Source organism: Excalfactoria chinensis, chromosome 4, assembly GCF_039878825.1.
Source record: "Excalfactoria chinensis isolate bCotChi1 chromosome 4, bCotChi1.hap2, whole genome shotgun sequence".
Lineage (NCBI taxonomy): Eukaryota > Metazoa > Chordata > Aves > Galliformes > Phasianidae > Excalfactoria > Excalfactoria chinensis.
In genome coordinates, this window is record NC_092828.1 from 10,196,324 (window position 1) to 10,218,352 (window position 22,029).

The window sequence follows — 22,029 nt, forward strand, 5'->3', positions numbered from 1 at the left end:
ACTTGAACGATTTTTGTTAAATATAGCGTTCTTTCAGCAAATTAATTCTTTATATATAGGCATATAGCATTGACAAGCTTTCATTGCAGGTTGGCTTATAACTAATAAAAGGTATTTCAGTTTCATAACCTCAGTCCCATGGGCCAGTTTGTAAACCTACACACTCTGTTTCAACATTAAAGGGATTGCACTTGTAAGTAAATACTCCATGGGGATCCAGCAATTTAATTTAAGTCCTTATAAACACAGGAGATATTTTTTTAAGGGATTAGACATTTGTGGGAGAGGAAATCATGGGGAGAAAGAGACTTTTCCAATTGAGCACCAATTAGACTCTCAGTATTGTTTGAAAACCAAATTGTACATAAAAAAAGACGCAACTGGAAAAAAAAAATAAAAAAAAATTCATCTTGAAAAAGCTTAGGAGCAATAATTAAAAATACTTGTGCCAAATATCTCAGAAAGAGATATGTTACTGACCAAAACCAAATCTTACTTCACAGTCACTCAGGAGCTACTTTCAACCTACAGAGAAACATTTGAACACATATCCTATTTCCCCTCAAATTTCACCCCCACAAAATTTAATTACTAATGATTTTCACAAATTATATATGGAAGTGTGTGAGACATCAAGGCTTAGAATGTGCAAATGGTACTGTAGTTTCCTTCTTAATAAAAGCTCTGTTTATAAAGAAATGTCTCATTGGGCATTTTAGAAAGGACTCTGGGAAAATACTTCTTTTTTCTTCCTTTCTCGCATATTTTATACTTCTTTGCCATGCAGTAATTGCGTCTGTTATTTAATTGTTCTCATTTAAGAGCTAATAAAAGATATAAGTCATACTGCTTTCAAAACACATCACAAGCAAGCTTTATGATCCCACAGTACAAGCAACAAATCCTCCATGTATTGCTACTGAAATAATATAATTACATCACATCAACCATTTTTATGCTTTTTCTTCCTGCAGGCACGTAAAGTAGGGAAATGGATTTTTATTTAGTTACAAACAATCTGATACTGCATTATGTGCTTTGTCCTTCAGAGCAATCTGTCAGCATGGGCTCTAAGCAACTTGGATTCTGCAGTAAGAAAATGAAGAGATGCTCGGCAAAGGTTTTTCTCTGTTCATTTAAAATCTCCCACCTATACAGACTCTTGGATGCTATTTACTCTTATTTTTATCGCAAACTCAGTGCCACATCCACTTCTATAAACTTATGTTTATTACAAATAAAAATGCATCTTGAAACAATACAACAAATAATAGAAGGCCTTACCAAGTAAAGATTTGATGATAATGGAGGCTTGCTTCCAGTACTATCAAATAGACACTATTGACATCAATAGCTACTCAATGCCCCAAAGATATAAAAATGCTAACAAGATAGCCAACGATAACACAAATTCATGAAAAAAGAACAAAATCCTTGATATCACACATCATCCAAGTAGCTATTATTAAAACCAATAGAGGACTAAAGGTCTACCAGACTGTCAAAGGCAGGCAAGGTAACTTGTCACTTTTGAAGAAATGTCTTACATAAAGGCAACTTCAAAAATTATTTCTACCCTCAGCACACCGCAGTGCCAAATTAATGCTAATCTACTTCCAGCACTTAAACTGTGTGGCATTGCCCCGACATCTAAAATGTAACATGTGCAAAGAGAAACTCCTCAGGGTTGTACTTTTTGACAAAACTGCACTGCAGATGTACTGACTGTCCTGATAACTTTCATTTATTTGTAACCGCTAAGAGTAATGAAGTAGGAATTCGTCAGGAACAGCATCATCTTTTTTTGACAATACTATTTAAACAAGCTGAACAAACTCTCCATAGTTCCCATATTGCTGTTATTTATCTTGGAACATGGCAAGCAAAACCAAACACCAGTGCAGCATCTTCATTTCTAGGTTCAGAAAAAAAATGTGATTTTCAAAGCAGCCGACTTCAACCTCCCCTCCAAACAACAAACTCTGTTTAGCTGATCTTTGGGTAAGTCCAGATCCCAAAATATGAATGGCATTGATCAAGTTTTACTTGCCTTTTGAACTTGTAGAGGATGAAAGCCCCAACTGCGACTAAACAGAGAACAAAGAGAACCACAATAGCCCAGTAGCCACTGCCTCCTCCAATTCTTTGAGAGTCTGAAATAAAACATGGAAGAATTGTTTAGCATGTCCTCTTTCAGACCATTCATAGCTTTGGGGATTCTAAAGATATCAAAGGAAATGATCATATATCCTACATAAATACAATGCAAAAGTGGGGCTTTATTAAATTTTCAAATGGAGGAACTAGGGCTAGGAACAGCAATTGAGCTCATCAAGATCACACAGTGGTAAAGGCTAGAATAAATGTGGGATTCTTCCAGTTCCACCTTTTTGAGCTGGCAAATGGATATTAGTCCTTTAAGTGGTTTCTAGTATTGACCAGACAAGGTACCATAGTGAAACTTTAATATGATTCTGCATTAAAGAGACTAGATTAAAAAAGAAAAAAGCAAAAGACAAAAACACTTTAATCTTCTACTGAGATGTGATACATAATGTATCACATCAGTATTAGCATAAAATGGTTGTGATCAGTTAAGCTTTTCTCCCACAACATATTCAAGTAAAAGACAAGAATATACTACTGAAAATTGTACACAAAGACTGTGGAGCATTTTAATAGGTGGCTGAAGCCAATTTTGAATTTTCGAGTTAAAACATCATTTTAACATAACCCTATTCAAAATTCACACTCTCTTTAGCCAGTTTTGACCTACAGAGTAAATACAGAGTCTGAAAACCTGTTCCATTTATTTCAAACAGAGAAAAGGTAGATCTTTCCTTTCGGTACAGCATTAGCAGAGCAGTTCAATGCTTTATGGGGACCCTACAGCAAGATTCAGAATCATGGATCCACTGGTGAGACACAGTTTAGCACAATGCTTTGACACCATGCTATGTCATAGATGTGTGGAGTTATATTATCAGAGTTAAGGACTTAAGAAGCTTTACTTTCTTGGAAGCTAGCACAGATGGTTACTGGATGGTTATTTTGGAAGCTTGGCTTGCTCTTCCCTGTCCATACAGAAAACAGCAAGAAGTTTGTGATATAAATAATGGCATATGACAAAATGGAATTACAGAAGAAACATATATATGGTGTCAACTGTTAAAAAACATCAACTAAGAATACACACAGAAACATAATATGTGTATATATATAGTATATATACATATATGTACATGTGTGTCTATCTGTATGTAATAAGTAAGTCCCAAGTAAATGTATGCATTTGTATATATGTACATATACATATACTGATATGGATACTTCCTCCTTAACCCATCTAACAAGCTCCCAAAGTTTTACTTATATATTTACCTGAATCGGAGTCTGCTAATGTCACTAAGACCCAGTATCCACCCCGCAGAAAGAAACTGATGTTGTGTGCATTCAAGGCCTGCTTTATAGCCGCTATTCTCTGAAAACACAAAAGAGAGAATGTCTCACTCTTCTTGCACTCAGTTCTACTTCGAGAGACTCAATGCTCTGAAAAGGAAAACCTCTGGTTTATTGTATGGAGAGAAAGTTAGAAAGCGCTTGTCACTAAAGAGGTGAAATCTTGAAGAAATTCCACAGTAAAAAAACATGCAAAACTCCACAAGCTGCAAATGATGCAAATGTCAAATCTTTAATAGCCCAGTCTTTCTGCTTACCAAACCCTTTAAGTTTATGCAGTATGTGACAGACACCATGTTATATTTGCACACACTGTTGGGTTTACCTCAGTCATAACTCAAACAATGCATAATCCATATTAAAAACTCTATCAATTTTTCCAACCCTATCAAAAGACAACCAGCAATGTCACTTTAGATTTCTTGCTATGAAAAGCAACTGCTATTTCATAATGAACTGCAAGTCGTAATTCAAGTCATCTCTTTTGCTCTAATAGGATGGATTCCATTTATATCTAATTTTTAATAATACTCTGCAGAAATATATACATTCATTCATGTGGAAAAAAATCAAGATTTCTTCTATTTTTCTCCAATAGGCACAGCATACTAAAATATGGTTGCTCAGATTTTTATGGAGCAGAACCATTAAATATACCATCGTATTCTAACTCCAGATGACAAATCGGCTGAATTTGCCATTTTACTTCCTTGTGTCTTCAACATGGGTAATTTTCTAAAAGATCAAAGCTAGTTTTATACTCTATGCCTTATAATTTAAGATACAATTTCCCACAGTATGACGAATTAGAAATATGCTTTATATCTATGAAACCTTCACAAGAAACGCTTTTTATCATTTTACCAATTATGGTGCTCATCTTTGAGAAGCCTTTGCAGTGTAACAGATAGAAATCCCTGCCGTCTCTCTCCTGTTATGGAGAGACTTCACAAAGGTTTAGATTCAAATATCCACACTCATACTGAGGAACATTTAACTTCTGAAGTCATTCCACTGACTTTATTAGATATTTTGCAGAGGAATGACTCAGTCTAATGGTGATGTGAACATGGCCCCAGTTACTTTACAAGAAAATTATTCCAGATAGTTCCCAAGTATTTATCTTTTTTGCTTAGTGTCTGAAAAGAGAATGAGTATGAGAATAATATTGATTAGGAGCCTTCAAAGTGATGGCACCACTGAAATAGAGTTACTTAGTCTTGGTCAAGACTCACTCACACATTCATGGAATACAAGGCAAGAGGGAGCACTGCCTTAGCCTAATCCAACTTTCTACCAGTAAACTCAGTTACTGAATCTTGTAGCTTAACTTTGAAAACATCATAATTTCATGGCAGGTATTCAACACCCAACATCTGCACTGGCTTTTGCTCAAGCAATTATATCTTGTTCATTATTTCTCATCTTAATCCTGGGTTTCCACAAGTTTGAACCCTATGTTAATAGCCCACATAAGCACAGGTTTTCCCAAATAATTTGCGATACGTGATTGTTCTTCCTTATGCTACAGAGTAACTCATGGGGTATTTCATTCAGAAAAGATGAAAAAATGGAGACAGCATTGACTATAATTGATTATATTCTTCAAAACTAATGAAATTAATATGCCTAACTATGCAAAATGCACAGAAATATTTGCAAACCCAAGAATCCACCATCATCAATTCATTAAAATTATTAAAGATATCCATTCCATATATGCTTGGACTAAAGAGAAATAATTTCCTTTGGTAGCTGCAACTTGCCTCTTAAAGAACTAGAAAGATGCAAGTAATTTTGAAGTGCTAATACTCACCTGGACAAAAGCCAGAGATCAGAAATAGCTCACTACAAAAGAAACAACCTATTAAAATTGACTGTTTCCTGTAGTACAAACAGTATTTCAGACTCCTAGGGATTCCTATTATGATTACAGTGGGAGAGCAGTAACTAAGATTTGAGATATATTCTGTGCATTCAGACTGTTCTCCATCTACTTCACACCACTGTTTCTGTAAGAAACCTGTTCAAGCACTTGGACAACATCAATATACTCATCTGGCCCTTCACAACTGTACCACAGCAACACTATAAACAATCTAAGAGCTTTGTCTCCTCTACTTCTCCAAACATTCTGAATATTGTGATCTTGCCTAATAGAGTAGTAAAATGACCTTCAAAATTCAAAATATCTTACACCATAACTCTTTGTAACAGGTAGGTCTTAAATTGCAATATTCAGAAAAGAGTTGGGATTTGTTCCTTCTCTAAAACAGCAAAAGGAACAAGTATCAAAAATTGTAAATTACAAGCAAGGTCCAAACAATATTCAGATTTTCTCCATGTATAAGTCTTTTATTATGGTATGTGGTTTGGAAAGAGGGACAGAGAAGTTAATACCATATTTTCATTGTCTTGTTCACTATATTTGCTTCTTGGCAATTGAAAAGGACATTAGCTGATAATGGCAGAAAGTACCCGCTTTGTGTTCTTTGGGTCAGCTATTACAGGTCAACTGTTAAGGTTCTGTTTCTGTTGGACATGATTTGTTTTTGAAGAAGTGAAGAAATGGTTTGCCTCTTTTTAGAAATGCTCCCTTTTTCTGTACCAGTCTTCACAGATTGATAGGTCATCACTAACGTTTCTCCTTTGTTGTTGTCGTTGTTGTTTAAGTATCAAGAAGGATCAAGGGTTACTGCAGGCTGTCATTTAGTAGAATAACAATTATATCTTCTTCTGCATCTTCTCTTCTGGTAGGATTTATTCTTTACCATAAAAGCTAGGATAAACAGTGCCATACACAGCAGCCATACTTTTACATATCCTTTGTCAGACAGGAGAGAGATCTTACACTGTCAAGTTATACCTTTTAATCCCACATAAATAAAAAGAGAGTACAGACACTGATTTCCAAATGGGATGAAGATTGCTCTAACCAGACATACACTGTTCCAGTTACCTTATCACTAGTTACACTTCTCTTCCTTTTAGGTTGATTTGCTGATAGCAGCACATGCAAGTCAGCAGTTGTGGGTAGACCAGGTTTCACAACTGTCATAAGCATTTCTTCAGGTATATTGGTTTCCTGTGAAGATAAAGATACATGTCAAATTATAGGACAGTGTTCTTTATATTTCATATAAAATAGATGCATAATGCTTTGTGAATCTTTTATTCTTTATTAGTCAGATCTCTAATAGAGTAGATTCCACCGGAAGCTAAAACATGAGCAAAGTCAAGCATTAATTAGCTGAAATATGAGGGGTTATTTGAAGATTAGAAGAACGAAGCCACTTTAAAGACATTTAATGGCATCATGGAAAGAAGCAAAATGAACTGGCATAGTTTTAGCAAAACTGCACTAGCTTTGCATTTTTAGGGTAACTTAAACAATAATTCCTAAGTCACATAGAATGTTTGGTGGGCCATTCAGACAGTTAGTAGACTTAGATGGGCATATTCATTGTAGCTAACTTATCCTTAAAGAAGCTACTTTTCCTTCTCTTTTTACTGGACAGACTTTCACAGAGTGAGATCAACAGTTTCTTTTCTGAACCTGGTATGAATATCTGCACCCCCCAGTGACACAAATGCATTGCTTTTTAAAATAGTTTGCGCAAAGTTTGTTTTCTGACCCAAATTCCTCCGTGTGTGTTACATAAGATCCTCCAAAAGTAATGCCTCCTATTTATTTCCATGGAAACTACAGCAGCTGCAAAGAGTACAATAACATTTCTAGAGAGAGCAGTTCTCAGCTACTCTTCTTCAACAAAGCCACCACCATTAGCTGTGCATTTTCATATGAACAAGAGCCTACATGCTGTGCTCATTACAATTTGCACCAGTAGAGATGACCCACAGTCCCTGTCACCACTGCTGAAACGCATCACCTGCTGCCTCACTGTGCTCACATCTACTGTTTAGTCTGCATAAGCATTCAGCAAGCATCTATGAATGACAGTGAGTGCCATTTTTTTTTCTGCATGGAAGAATTCAGTGACAAAACTTTGTTTCATTCACACTTCCATGTCTGACACCTTTTTGTCATCCTGCCCCTCCGCTGCAACCTCACATGGCAACAAAATGTAAGGTTCAAGTGGGCAGGTTCAACCTCTACTGCCATACCACCAACATTCACCTCTGACGCTGTGGGATAACATAAAAAACTAGATGGCTTTACTTTTGAAGTAGCCCCCATAATACAGGCACAAAATTCTAATGACAACACCATAGAGCTTCCCAAAACAAATACAGAAATTCAATTAAGTTGTTCCTGTTGTCTTGCAAATGATTTAGTATTTATTGAAACAAAAGGCCGGTTTTAAAAGATAGTAAAATAATTGTAAGACTGACAGTGTTTGTAGGAAGTATAAATGGATTAAAGTAGGAGGGTAATTGCACATTTGTTATGAAGATTAAAAAAAAAAAAAGCAAAAAGAAAAACAGGAAACTGCATAAATTAAAAATTCCAAAATTTGATTTGCACTACTGTAAATCCAGGAGAAGTCCATTGAATTCAAACTTAATCATTCTAAAGACGTCGTCAATCTGCAGCACAGTGGTACTGTCCTCACAGACAGTCTGTACACACACACTCTGCTGTGGACAGTGTGCATATCTGACAGCACAGCTCCAGACTTCACAATTTTTATGAAGTGCTCTTCAGTTATCTCACAGAACTGTTCTGTAGCTTTGAACTTGATTTCATCTATATGATTCAACTGCACCCAGTCCACATTTCTTTTACAAACATCATCTAAAAAAAACAAACAAACAGCTGTACAAACTGTCTGCCCATGTGTTATATATAATTTTAGAAGTTCTACAACTGACATTCTTTTTGCTGCTATGCTTCTTCATAAAGACTGTCTTTATATTAAGCAGTATCCTTTGCATTACCCTACATATATCACATTTTAACTGACTCTTCTTGCTTTGGAGTAAGCAATATTAGTCAATTTGTCCATTGCTGATCCCAGTGAGCAATATTTAGCATTAATTGCCAATTAGGCTGTGTTAGAACTGAACTTTTCCATGATATGATGTCATAATCGACAGCCTGCCCATAGAAGTGATACTGGACTCAAACTTATTTGAAATGTGGCTCAAGAGGTTCATTTTATTATTTTGCTCTGCCTCTTTTTTTTTTTTTTTTTTTTTTCCTTTTTTCTAAACCAAGAAGGCATTAACTTGAAGGTTAAGTTTTATGACTGGAAAGGGAACATTTTACGAGCAATCCGGAAGAGCACCTTTGCAAGAAGTCGTGTTACTACGCGCCCTATGTCTTCCCTCCACTCTGGTATGTCAGGGTTGTACATGTCCAGGTGCTTGGTAAACTTCAGAGGAAGAACATGAAAATGATCTAGAAAGACAAAAAGAAACACTTCTGAATCACCAACAATCTGATTGCAAAAACAGTTTTGTATATATTTTCATATATATTTTTCTACTTACATATTTTCCTACATTTATACATACATGTGTGTGTAGATGCATGTGTGTATATATATTTGCATACAGATGTATATATAATACACTGTTCAAAGAGGAAAGGAAAAAAAAACAAATCTTTTCCCCAGGAGCCTACAGTGTAATATGGAGCAAAAGTACATTCCTGTCAGGCACTCAATTTCTTTCTGTATTTTCATCAATATCATCAAATTTGTGCCTAGAGATTAAAATGCAGTAGGGGAAAAAAGAATAAACTGAACAGATTTACATTCATGTTCTGAGGTCATAACCTTCTCAGCAATTTTTCTTTAAGACAATACACCACATAAATATGATTGGATTCTTTCATTTTAAACAGGAATGTGCCAATGGATTATATCACTGAATCATAAACGTATTTTTTACATGTTACATGTTCCTGTTCTTCATGCAAAATGCATACTTGACTTATTTCATAGACCAGCTACAAAAGCCAGAACTACTGCCCTCTTAATAAATGAATAAATAAAATAAAAGAAAAGAAAATAAAATCATATATATATATATACTTGTATATATATATGTATGCATGGATGTATGTATGTATATATGTATATATGTATACTCAAACATATCTCTGGATAATGCCCCAAATATATGAAATACTGGGAATTAGCTATTCCTCAGCAGTCTCTAAAGTCCATCATTTTTTCTTTACAGGCTCCTTAGAAGATCACCTGGGGAAGTTAATACAACGGAGGGATAGAGATTCTCTGGAACACAGAAGTGACTCAAACATGCCCTCCTTAACTGCTAGGACAGAATTATTTTCAGCATGGCTTTCTATTCCAAGAATTTAACATCCTTCATGAACAGTACTTTCTTGATCTTCAGATCAGGATTTTCCAACTGGGAAAGTGGGCGCACCGGTAAGTGATTGCATAAATGTTAAATCCATTTATCTTACTAAATAAGAAAGCTTGTAAAAACTCTGTTAAATATGAGTGTGTTTTTCACCATTATTTTACATTAGTAAGTATGCTGAAGGCAGAAGTACCAGAATCCTCTTTCATTGTTCAAGTCACAGATAAGTTTCATTTGTGTATGTCATGAATTTTTAGCTCTGCATTATAATGAAACTTTTTTACTTATCAGAATTCCCACATGTGACAGCACAAATGCAAATATCATTAACTTGCCAGCACTACATTTTGCATTATATATTATGCCTCAACACTATATTATTGGACACTGCAAAGCACACTGAGGCATAATGTGAAACAACAGTAGAAGTTCAGCTTCTTCTATCGAAGTGCTCAATATTTACAAAAGAGGAATAATTCAAACACTCAGACAAAGGCTGAAGGAATGGTTGTGCATGGTGGCAGAAGGAAAATATTTCACACTGTTTTAATGCTGAGAGTATGTAGACAACTAATTTTTCTTTTTATTTCTTTCCAGAAGTATTTAAACTTCTGTATTTTGAAATGCTAACAAACTATGCAGTCACAAGTAGAAAATGCTATTTCAACGTTACTGCTACATAAAACATTTGGGAAACACAGTAACATTTAGAATAAGCAAAGGAAACAAAAGGTTTCAAGTAAAACCATCCCATATGACCACATTGCTCAACGTTATGTAAAGTTCATCCCTCTAACTTCAGAAATTAAACATGGCATTGGACGTAACCTTACAAGAGGTTCAGTTCTGCCTGCGCTGGTTTAAGACATATGCAACACAAGCACACGTGAAACAACGATTAAAAGTTAAACAAGTAATGTCTCACCAAAAACGTGGACAACTTTGGAATCTTGTAGCATGGAGTTCCCGCAGGAAGCTTGCACTGTCACTCTGACATCACCTGTCACAGCGAACCTCGTCACCAGAAAACTGTCCAATGTAAGAAGTGGCTTTACAAGCAAAAAAAAAAAAAAAAAGCAGAAAATAGAATTTCAACAATAACCATGAGAACAGCCATCTGAGGAGACCGTCACTAAAGATATCAGCACAAAAGTTGTGCATCGATTGTATTTTTAGAATGCTGATCAACATTTTATCAAATTGCTCAATTATAATTTACAATAGAGACTATTTATTTTTTTTTAACCAGATGGACTCTTTATAAACAGAACAGCTTATATTCAGATCCCACTGAAATAAAGGGATTTGGAATCAGGCTCACAAATCTGAGTGGCTGAGATCCCTCTGTTTGCTCAGCCCAAAGCAGAAGAGCTGAGGGGAGGCCTCATGGCGGCTGCAGCTGCTCACAGGGAGCGGAGGGGCAGTGCTGAGCTCTGCTCTGTGTGAAAGTGACAGGGCCCAAGGGAATGGCATGGAGGTGTGGGTGGGGGTTAGGGAAAAGGTCTGCACCAGTGGGCAGTGGGCATGGAATGGGCTGCCCAGGGCAGAGGGCACAGCACTGAGCTGCCAGAGATCAAGGAGTGTTTGTAGACTGCTGTCAGAAAGAAGGTCTGATTTTCAGGAGGTGCTGTGTGGAGCTGGGAGTTGGACTTGATCCTCGTCAGTCCCTTCCAACTCAGGATATTCTGTGATACTATGAACTTTACGGGATCATAATGATCAAGCCATCTGCCTTGAGAAATGTGGGGCATCGTCAAGGTCAGGTGGATTACTCTTGTCATGACCCATGGAAGTGTACCAATCTATCATAACTTTCAAGGTGAAGTTGAGATACTCAACTCTCTGACCACATCTTTATGTATCAGAAACTTCTGCCCCCACCCTACAATGATTACATCAGTTTGCAGTGCTTGTTCTGGTAATGGCAAAGTCAATAACAATGAACAGACACAGGCAAGGATTATGGTAGATAGCACATTTACCAGATGAAAGTTCATTGTGCTTATCTGAAGCATTCCTGTTTCATACTTTGTCTCCCTCACAAAGGAAATATTTTACGTATCTGATACTGAAAGAATTGCCTTAAAAATTAACCCAGGTAGACAAGAAATGTTCCCACTTGAAATACTTAGATGTTTATTGCTCTTTTTACAAGGGCACATAGTGATAGGGCAAGGGATTTAAGCTAAAAGAGTAAATATCTTTACTGCGAGGGTGGTGAGGCACTGCCATAGGCTACCCAGAGAAGATGAATGTTCCATCACTGAAAGGGCTCAAGGACAGGTCGGATGGGATTCTGGTTACTGTGGTCTAAAGAAAGGTACCTTTGCCTTTGGTAGAGGGTTGGAATGAGATGATTTTTGCCCCCCATTCCAAGACATTATATGATTCTATGATAAATTAAAAGGTGCCATGAAATTTTTTTATTGGAAAGAGATAAAAAATAATGTCAGTCGCAGCCATTCATGTACCTGAAGATTGCTTCCTATCCACCAGTAGAAGACAGTCAAGTTAGGGTTCTTAGGCAGTATGATGGCTGTCAGATTCACCTCCTGGTTTCTGCCAATGACTGGAACCACTTCTAAATTTAAAGCCTGTAGTGGAGCTGAAAAAAAGTCCCAAAACATCATTGAAACCTCGTTTAAATCATTGAATACATGAATACAACAACAACTTTTTTTGCCAAAAGCCTCTCACCTGTACAACATAAGGTCCTGAACTTATTTTTTCTGTCCTGCCTTTACATCTCTCTTGAAAGCTATGGACATAATTGGAAGGACTTCATTTCAACCAAAAATAAACATATTAAAAAAAAAAAAACAAAAAAAAAAACTAATAATCCATAAACAACAAAACCCAAAAAGCAGAACAGGTAATTAATGTGACAAATCATCAAAATGCAACTTTATATTGTGCATTTTTGTTGTGTATGTTCAATTTTAGAGAGTATAAGCAAGTATTACAGATACAAAATGGAAATGGCAATCTGCTTTAAGTAAAAAAAGATCAAATGAACAGAAATCTAAAAAATCTCAAGCTGCTAAGTGGAAAGCAGAAAAATGGATAATAATGTTGCTGAGTGTTCATTTTCATTATAAAATATCAGCTGTTAGGCTTACTTCACATAAGCTAATTAATGCATGCTTTAAAATAAATGCATACATCAGAGGAGCATTTATTTGCAAATCAAGAGAGATAGCCCCTGGAAGTGTGCTTTTTGATTAGGTTTGTTTCTTTCTGAACTTTCCCTTACAAATGCTGTAAACATTGTTATTTATATATAAAACACATAAAAGAAACATGTCATTAAAATGATTTCATCTGATTTTATACTGGTGGCATATTTTGTTCCAAAGCACAACAGCATTAATTGAAAATCATCTTTGTTTTAGAGGTCTCCAGATGTATCTTTTTCAGAATGTCTGAAGGTACAAGCTTTTTAATATCATAAATGTGATAACTACAACTTCTTAACTTCAGCTGCAATATCTATTCAAGATACCAGTGTGATGCATGGTCCTAAATACATTAATTAAACAGAGTGAATACTAACCCATAATTTTTTCTCTACTCAATGTATCTTTTAATTCATAAAAATGCCTTTCATTTCAGATCAGACTTAAATGTAATTAACATTATTTCAAGGCTTTTCTCTTATTCTCTTTAACTGACTGAATTCACTTCCATTCACTTCCAATGCACTTTGATTAATCTTCTCTGAGAGCAAATTGTCTAAACTGATCATACCCTTCTTTTCTACCTCACTTCAGTCACACTCTGTGCTTCTTCAGCCAAACATAAGGCTCTGCTTTCATTCTGCATTTTTGCTGATGAGTCATAACCACCCACATGAATCTAAAGACACACTGTTTTTATAAAGAAAAGGTTTATTCAACAGCTTCTTTATCAAAACTGAATTAAAATGGTATTTCTGATGCTGGCATCTTGAGGAAAATTCAGAAATAGTATCAATTCCATTAAATATTTTCCTCTTAGAAATATCTTTTCTTACTGATTATGCAAAAATAAAGAAGCCTGGTAGGAATCTGCACTACTGTTTTGATTTTGCCATACATTTCCATAGGAAACTGATCATCCTGAGATACGGCTTTTGTCCTGAGCAAGGTTATTGTCTTTTTTCAAAACATTTATAGGAGAAGTTGTTTGGCTCTTAAATCAACAGTTTACCATTCCTGTATAGGAAAGAGCTAATAATTACAGGAGGTCTTACTCTTCTTCTCAGTCACATAATTCCATAATGTATTTGAACAACCTTCATAGCATCTTGAATGTACATAATGAGGAATTAAGTTGACTTACATTTATACTTATCAAGGCTACAATTTCAGTATAGTATTCTAAGCTTCTTTCTCTATATCAATTTCTACACTCTCTGTCAAAAAAAAAAAAAAAAATCATATTCACACACTATAGTTGTTATGGTTTTGTGGCATGAAAAAGAAAACATATGCCTACTAAATCCTGAGTTCTTTTTATTCTGGGTAACCTATTCACATATATACTATCAAACTACCTTTAATTTCTTCTATAGCTTATTAAAAAGTTGTTTGTGATCTTGATCATCACGCATGGATTACAGGCTGAGATGTGTATGTTTGACCAGCATTAAAGTCTTCCCCTACCAACCAAACTTCACAGAAGTTAAAAATGTCTCCTTTACTATTTGTCCTCTATAACATTTATCTGGAAATATATCAGATGAAAATAAAGTGATAACAGGACACTGGACATTTCTCTTTGCATGATACACCACAATGAAAAATGGCCCTGAGCAGCTATTAGTGTTTCTCTAGATGGCAGATATATCAGTTAATTAGTGCCAGCTAATTTCCTCAAATCCTGTAATTTACTTTAAAAATTAAACAGTTTAAACCCCATTTGAAGTGTTTATTCAAGCATGCTGGGTAACACGTGTTCACGCGTCTTTTAGATCGCTTACAGCACTAATGGAGAAGCTCAAGATGAACTTCGAAATCATCCAGGTCTGCTTACAGTATTTTGTTGATTCTGTACTTCAGCACCAAAATCCTTCTATATACCCATCCATTGTATTTTTGAAAAATAAAAGTTATATATCCACTGCATAAAACACGATTTACATCTTTTATTTTAACTGCTTAACCAGATGCAGACCAAAGCAGAGCATATCTTGAGAAAGGAGTTGTTCAGCTTCCTATCAGAGCTTGTCACTGTTTGTCATTCCCTAAAAAATATGAAGATTTTCTCCCTGGAGAGATCGTGTTGCAGAGTTTTTGCCATTCATTGCTTATGGAGATCTACCAACAACTTTTGTGCTTAGTCTACTTCTAAACACCCAGATGCTTAAAAAGTAAAGGTAAAACATTTAGTAATTAGTCTGAGCACTCTGCAGTTGTCAAATTATGTGAAAAACAAAAACAATAAATAGGTAATGAAATGGAGATGGAAAATTAGACTTCAGTCATTTCCTTTTGATTTTAATAAGAGATTGGCCATTAGCATTAATGGATTGGGCCCTGACTATTAATCAAAGCAGAAACAGAAACTCTCGATTCAGGCTCTGAAGAGCAAAAAGAAGAAACAGCATCAGCCACCAGACAGGCTGACATAAAACACTTGGTTTTGTGCACAGACTTGAATGTGGCTCCAGTGCTTTCAGTTGTTAGTAGGGAAGACATCACTCGCATTGAGGGAAACAGACAACCGGAGAATATGAGATGAGTATATCTTTTCCTTGAATGTTACTTATTTAATATTTTTGACACATCTGAAAACAGACAAAGTGATAGCTGTCTTGAATCTCAAAGGAAGAGGAAAATTTTATCTCAGTTATGAGTTTCCTTCCTTATTTCAATTAAGAGATGGTTGAGGTGCATTAAGTCTACTGCTGTGTGATATCCCTGTGTGTCACTATTCTTCTCATTTGAATCTATTCAATGAGATTTTTTTAGGTCTTAATTAAGAAGACAGGAAGAGAGACCTAAGTCAAATGATACTGCATGTCAATACAAAGTTAAGTCCAAGTAATACCTTAAAACTTGGTAAGAATTAACTACCTAAAACTAGAGTTAAGGACTTTAATAAGTAACCCGACTTTTAGAAATGTTGAGATTTTGATCTTTTCATCAATTCATGCTTTTTGAAAGTCATACAAGAGCACACACTTTTATCAATAGGTCTGTTCTCTTGCTTCTTACAGCATAAAAAGACAAAGCCTGAAGTACTACATGTTAGCTGCTAAGTCTGCCAACAAGGTCTCGAGTCAGGAAGAGTGGTAAAATCTGAGAACTGAACTGAGGAATGCATACTATTTAAAAGATGAATATACCATTTTTCTCCCAAATCTAAACAAAACTAACTCTGAGCTTCTTTTATACATTAGGTTTACAAGTCTATACTAGCAGCCCATAGCAATGCAGAATTGCATGAAAAAAAATGTATTTTTCTTAAAAGTGACCAGTAATATTCTTAACTGCTTCATAACTACCACAACATTTGTATGCAGCAGTAAAAATAAGAAAACCAGAGAGCTGACTTACAGTTGACTTGGACAAATACTACAGACTCATCATGTCCAGCAACGTTTTCAGCCTTCACCGAGACACGGTAAATCCCAGGATTCTCATAACGGTGACGGATGGGTTCTCCAGTCATTGTAAGATTCACATATATTGCCTTAAAGCCATCGCCAAGATCCACCTGGTACTTGGTATTCAATATATCACCCTAAAAGGAGAATACATCAACATTTCAAATGGTCAGAACCTAAACAGACAGGACATGTTATTTTAACCATTTTCTGAATCATAACATCACTTCCAGCACCAGCAAAATGTCTTGACTCCATAGCAGTAGCTTCACTAAAACAAGTAAACTCACTGAGAAGATTTTAGAGTAACAAATGCTGCATGCACTCACAGAGATAAACCTAACTTCAGTAAGGCTTAATCTTAAAAAACAAACAAACAAACAAACAAACAAAAACTAAACACCCCAGACCACTAAGCCAAGCTGTATGACACAGATATCATTGCTCTTATCTTAATACTTCTGGACATTAATTAATATAATGGTGCAGGGCAGCTCCAAGTTTTGGAGCTATGATCTGGTGATTCCAAACTACTACTTATCCAGTGACCTGTGGTAACTGACAGGCAGTGAACTTCTGGCTTGTGCAATTATAAAACAGAATAGGCTTAGACCATCTTCAAAGCACCTTCTAACTGCACCCTCCTTGTGTCAACTGTATGACACATAGAATACAAACTTGTAGCTCCTACAGACTAGTACTGCATAGACAGAGTTGCCAGCATGTTCAGAACTGGCATGCTACTCTGCAAAACAATATGCATGCTTAACAAAGCAGAGTATTGAGCTGAGTGTAGTAAAGAGACCAGTCAAATACTTCTGTCACTTCAAGCATCTCACATAATTTACAATTCATTGCACTTCTGCTAAGTGCTCCTTTAAACAGCAACGTCTTCCTAAACTTAGGCCTAAAATACTGCAATGACTGATACTGTTGTCAGAGGACAAATATAAGCCCATCATTCATGTTGTCACGGTGTGTCTGCTCAGGAGAGAAGTCAGGTCTGTGCTCCGTGGACTGGCCATATGGATTGAGTGAAAGGAAGATTCATTTTAGCTGTGAGCAGCAGCACTTTCTTAATACCTTTGGCAGCACTGCCTTAGTAACTTGCCCTTCTTCCTCTGTCTTCAGCAATATGCTCCTGCCTGCATCTCACAGACACTGTCACTACTGCCATGCAGGTTAAAATGGGCTGTGGGGCCCAGTTTGATTGGAAATCCTTCATATTTTGAAAAGACAGTGTTACCTTAAAAATCATTTTTTCCTCTAGGAAAGGAATGTATACACTCATCAAATAAGCTGAATGGCAATCAGATCTGACAAGGACTCACACCCCCTGAAGTACTGAAAAATCACCTCACTTCCCCATAAGCCAATCTGTGAAATAGTTTTGCATCAAAATCCAATTCCAAAAGGCAGCATTAATGTAAAATCAAAGGACGTAACAAAGCCTAGAATTTTCAAATGCTTGCATTACAAAGGAAAGAAAAAATACACTCCTTTTCTCCATTTATTATTCTGCAATTCGGCTGATTTTCTTCCATGTTTTATCAGATGAAAGAGCATTACTTATCTTGTAGGAGAGTACTCAGAATAAGAAACCTGTAGGGTTATCAAACACCTAACATCATATTTCAACACACATAAAGGACCTTGAAAGCTTCTTCACTGTGAATATTATTATTTTTTTCCGAATAACATCTTTATTTTGACAACAGATGGGTAGCAGGAGAGAAAATGTATTATTAAAGTTTAACGCTAAAAAGATGTCTGCTTGCCAGCAATGTGCCAGTACGTGGCATCTCTTTAGATGACATTAGCTTGCAAATAGATCTTGTTAGCTCTTTCTTATGCTAACAAGTATACATGCATATTTTCTCCAGGTGAGACATAAATCAGTGTGGAAAGCCAGTACGTGCAAGTTTCTCTTTATTCTAATACCTTCCCTAATGTAAAGGTGGGATTACTGTCTCCAAAAAAGCAAGGCATTTCTGCATCCCTGATCAGGAAAGACAGAGAGCGGACAGATAGCAAATGATTCACACAGAGGAAAGGAATTTAAAGGAACTAGTAATTCAACTTCCACAAAAAATAAATGACATTTGTACAGTTATTTATTCATCAATCCAGACCAAGTAGTTTTAAAAGAAAGTAATTTTCTTCTTATTATATCTAAGATCATTTGCAAACTGCTCAAATATGCCCCAAACCTGCTTTCCTTATTCCCTGGTGTCTGGTGTTCCTGTATTCAGAAGCACACTTTCACATAAGCCATAATATTGTTCAGCAGGGAAAGAAAGTAGTATTTTTGGTTATTCTTAGTGGGACTGCTTCTTAAGCTCACTAATTGTTAAGAAGGCTTTATTGTATATATTAAATCCTAACGTCCAGGACTTTCAAGTATAAGTATTATTCTTAGCCATAGGGGGCAGCAAACTGTTACATTTCCTCTGAATCTCCTTTACAGTTCTGTTCACCAAGCAGATTTTATCAAAAAATGGGGATTCCCTTCAGGATTCCTGACTTTGGAAGAGTATTGAATAATTGTATGAGTTTTCCCTATTGCCAACAGAGACTCGTGAAGGCTCCAGAACTTCTTGTTTGAAAAGGAAGGAAAAAAAAGTGAAACTGCCAATCAAAACTGTTAAGAATCCAAATTAGAATCAAATGCTCTAGTCTTACAGCAAACATTTCAAAACAAATTAGAGAAAAGAGCAAGAAGCAAGAGTTGCTGCACTACCTTTAGTGCTCTGCAAGTGTTTGGAACAAGAACTTGAGGTGGGTTAGGCAGAGCTGTGTTCTGCACATCACCCTCTAGATCCTCTCACAGAAATAAATGTCAAATGCCCAACTTCTGTCACACAGGTTTGCCAACTTTCTTCAACTTTTTTTGCAAATAGTTGGGGTTAGTCAGGAAATACTTCTGTAACCGGAGCACAACTGTTAGAACCTAATACTAAAATGCAAGCATTAAGAAACATACCCAGGGCAAATACCACATCTGTAAGTTACTCCTTGCCTTTGGTCAGGGCCTCAGGGTATTGTCTCTTCCAATAAACAGGAAAAAAAGAAGAAGAAAAAGGAAAAAAAAAATCCTTTGGCATCATAACTAATACATTATAAATGTTCTTATGCTGTGGTATTTGCTGATTTCTGTTATGCTCTGCCTGATTCCTTTCTGGAAGACTGAAAGGCAGATTCTCAAAAGCCAGAACATCTAGGCTTCCCAGCATTTCTGATCTTCTCTGATGCAACGTGAAATTTCCAGTTCGAGGAGAGTCTGCTAATTTAGTCCCTTTGATTTTCCAATTAGCTGAAGCCTTTAAGGAATAATAACTGAAATGCTGCTGAGGAGACAAGATCACTTCTCTGGACAGAACGTCATAGTTGACTGAGTTTACAGGATTGTCTGATTCTCTTGGAAGCATAAGTTTCAGTATTTAGAGTCATTCATCTTTGTCTCAAGCACAAATTAATCTCATTCAGCAGCAAAGCAGGTAGGAGAGAGATGAACCCTAAAAATAGCAAATAAAGTTTCATAAAGCCAGTGTTAATTTCTACCTGCTCTTGTCTGACAATGAAGGTGATGTCCTCTCCAGGCTTAACAGCCAGGCTTTCTCCTCTGATGCTGATCTGAAGTCCCTTGGGAGCAATCAGTGGACACAAATGCTGTGCTAAGTTCTGCTGCAGGTCTACACCACCTTCACATACATTAGAAACAACTTTCCTGTACCTGCAAAAACAGTAAGCAGTGAGCACAGTGAGTTGGAGGCAGGCTGTAGAACACTATCAGAGGCACCACATGTGAGCACGACAGTATCTAATGAATATTTCTTGGGTTCATAAACAGACAAGGCTGTAGATGACCAAAATCAGCTCATAATGCTAAAAAATTTTGCTCAAGGACATTGTTTCTACTGAGTGAAAACTGTTGAAGAAAGCGGGATTGGAGCACAATAAGGATTTCTCTTGCATGCATTGGAAGATTCTATCCTTTAAAATTCAGAAACATGCCTGAACAGTTCTCTGAGAGCTGGGTATTCTGCTGTTCTCTCTACCACACCCTCCCCCAGCTTTCAATAGCCTTCAGTGCTCCGGGGGTCTTGGCTCAGGATTTTGCCGCTCTCATGTACTGCCAAACACAGGCCTCTATCCTATCCCACTCTTCTAGTGCTTTACATGTAGTTGGTTCAAGTTCCAAAGATCAGAAATAAATCAAAGCAAGTAACTTCTGCATTAACCCAGAACCAATCACTTATATACCGTTCTCAAACCTGTGCATTTCTTAAAACACATAACATTTATTTCACATTATAGTAATAAAAGCTTAAACTTGATGACCTTAGAGCTCTTTTCCAACCTAAATAATTTGATGAATCTACGAGTGTAAGAAGAGCTAATAAAGAAACACTTGCGAGTGCAGCAATTATTTACAGATCAGTTTCAATCAGGTACGCTATTTCTAAACATCCTTAAAAATTTAAGTCAGATTTCACTTCGATGAATTCAAACTCTGTATATCACAGCTGTCAGCCACAACCCAAAAGGCATCATTTTCTTCAGTAAGGCAAATATACACAAAGATTGTGATTCTATTGCCAGATTTGGCATTTCATCATTTGGTTTGCATCTCCACAACTGACAGAGATGATGTTATGATAAGCCAGAATAGATGCCAGCTGCAAGTTATTCTCAGCACAGACGTCAGACTACATTGTAGTGTGTATTCTATGCATTATTGTTTACAGTTACTAAAGCTTTAGTTTGATTATCCCATATGGCCAGCAGAATAATCCATTCTCTGTAGAGCTCCTTAAACTGGTGGAAGTGAGAGACAGTGGAAAGTTTTGTGAGACACTGCTTACTTCTCTGAGTAATTAACTGGATTTAAGCAGGGAATGAGAAAGAAAAGGCTTGGAATGGGCATTCCTATCAGAAGCATAGCAATGCTTATTAGCTGTCCCGGCAGTTAGAAAAAATAATTGGGAACAAGACAGCTCTCCCTCTTCTCAAAACGATTAGTTTATTGAACTGCTGTGAATGTATAAAGTAACATCGCTTTTACATTAGTCTGTAGGAAGCTTCTGCATGAGCTGTAAGTCTGAGCCAGAACAGCTTACCACTTGTGTTTTCCTATTTTGTTGTTTTTGTGTTGTTGTTGTTGTTGTTGTTGTTTACAGTTTGCCCTATTTATATTTCTTTGAAGCCACTTTTGTAGTCCTTTGTCAGAACATTCTCCTCCACTACGGAAGCCTGTGGAAGCGAGTCAAACCTCAAATTGACTTACCCACTGCTGCTGGTGTATGCCTGCCCCAGTACACAGTCTTCAGGAGGCGCTTCTGGGTTAAACCAAAAGTCAGCAAAGCACTTGCTAGATTGTGACTTCAGAGGTGCAGAGCGCTCAAACCCATAATCACTGGAAAACATCAACACCAAGTGTGTTACTATCCCCACCTTATTCACCAACAAAATTTGGATAGGTGATGCTACTTCCTTAAAAGTGAAGATGAATAAAAGTATCTACTACAGGCGGAACACACAGCTTGACGAAGCAAGTTCTGTTCTGAGTGTAGTTTCAGAGGGCGCTGAATACACATGGAAGTAAAAATGGTTGTAATTACTCTGCCACTTCTGCAAAATTAACTTTCTTGGCAGCTTATATTTTTAAAAGGTATCCTTTGCCATTC

At 36.4% G+C, this 22,029-nt stretch overlaps 1 protein-coding gene across 2 annotated transcripts in view; it reads right to left on the reverse strand.

Annotated features, from left to right (window-relative positions):
• Positions 1-22,029, reverse strand: part of SORCS2 (sortilin related VPS10 domain containing receptor 2) — a 533,288-nt gene that overhangs the window by 19,280 nt on the left and 491,979 nt on the right. For both annotated transcript variants that reach the window (XM_072334228.1, XM_072334229.1), the window contains exons 17-25: positions 21,630-21,758; positions 19,904-20,075; positions 16,293-16,479; positions 12,225-12,358; positions 10,679-10,802; positions 8,709-8,821; positions 6,419-6,544; positions 3,382-3,481; positions 2,051-2,153 (exon numbers count right to left, since the gene is read on the reverse strand). In XM_072334228.1, the coding sequence (XP_072190329.1) occupies positions 2,051-2,153; positions 3,382-3,481; positions 6,419-6,544; positions 8,709-8,821; positions 10,679-10,802; positions 12,225-12,358; positions 16,293-16,479; positions 19,904-20,075; positions 21,630-21,758 (1,188 nt within the window). The remainder of the gene's footprint in view (positions 1-2,050; positions 2,154-3,381; positions 3,482-6,418; positions 6,545-8,708; positions 8,822-10,678; positions 10,803-12,224; positions 12,359-16,292; positions 16,480-19,903; positions 20,076-21,629; positions 21,759-22,029) is intronic.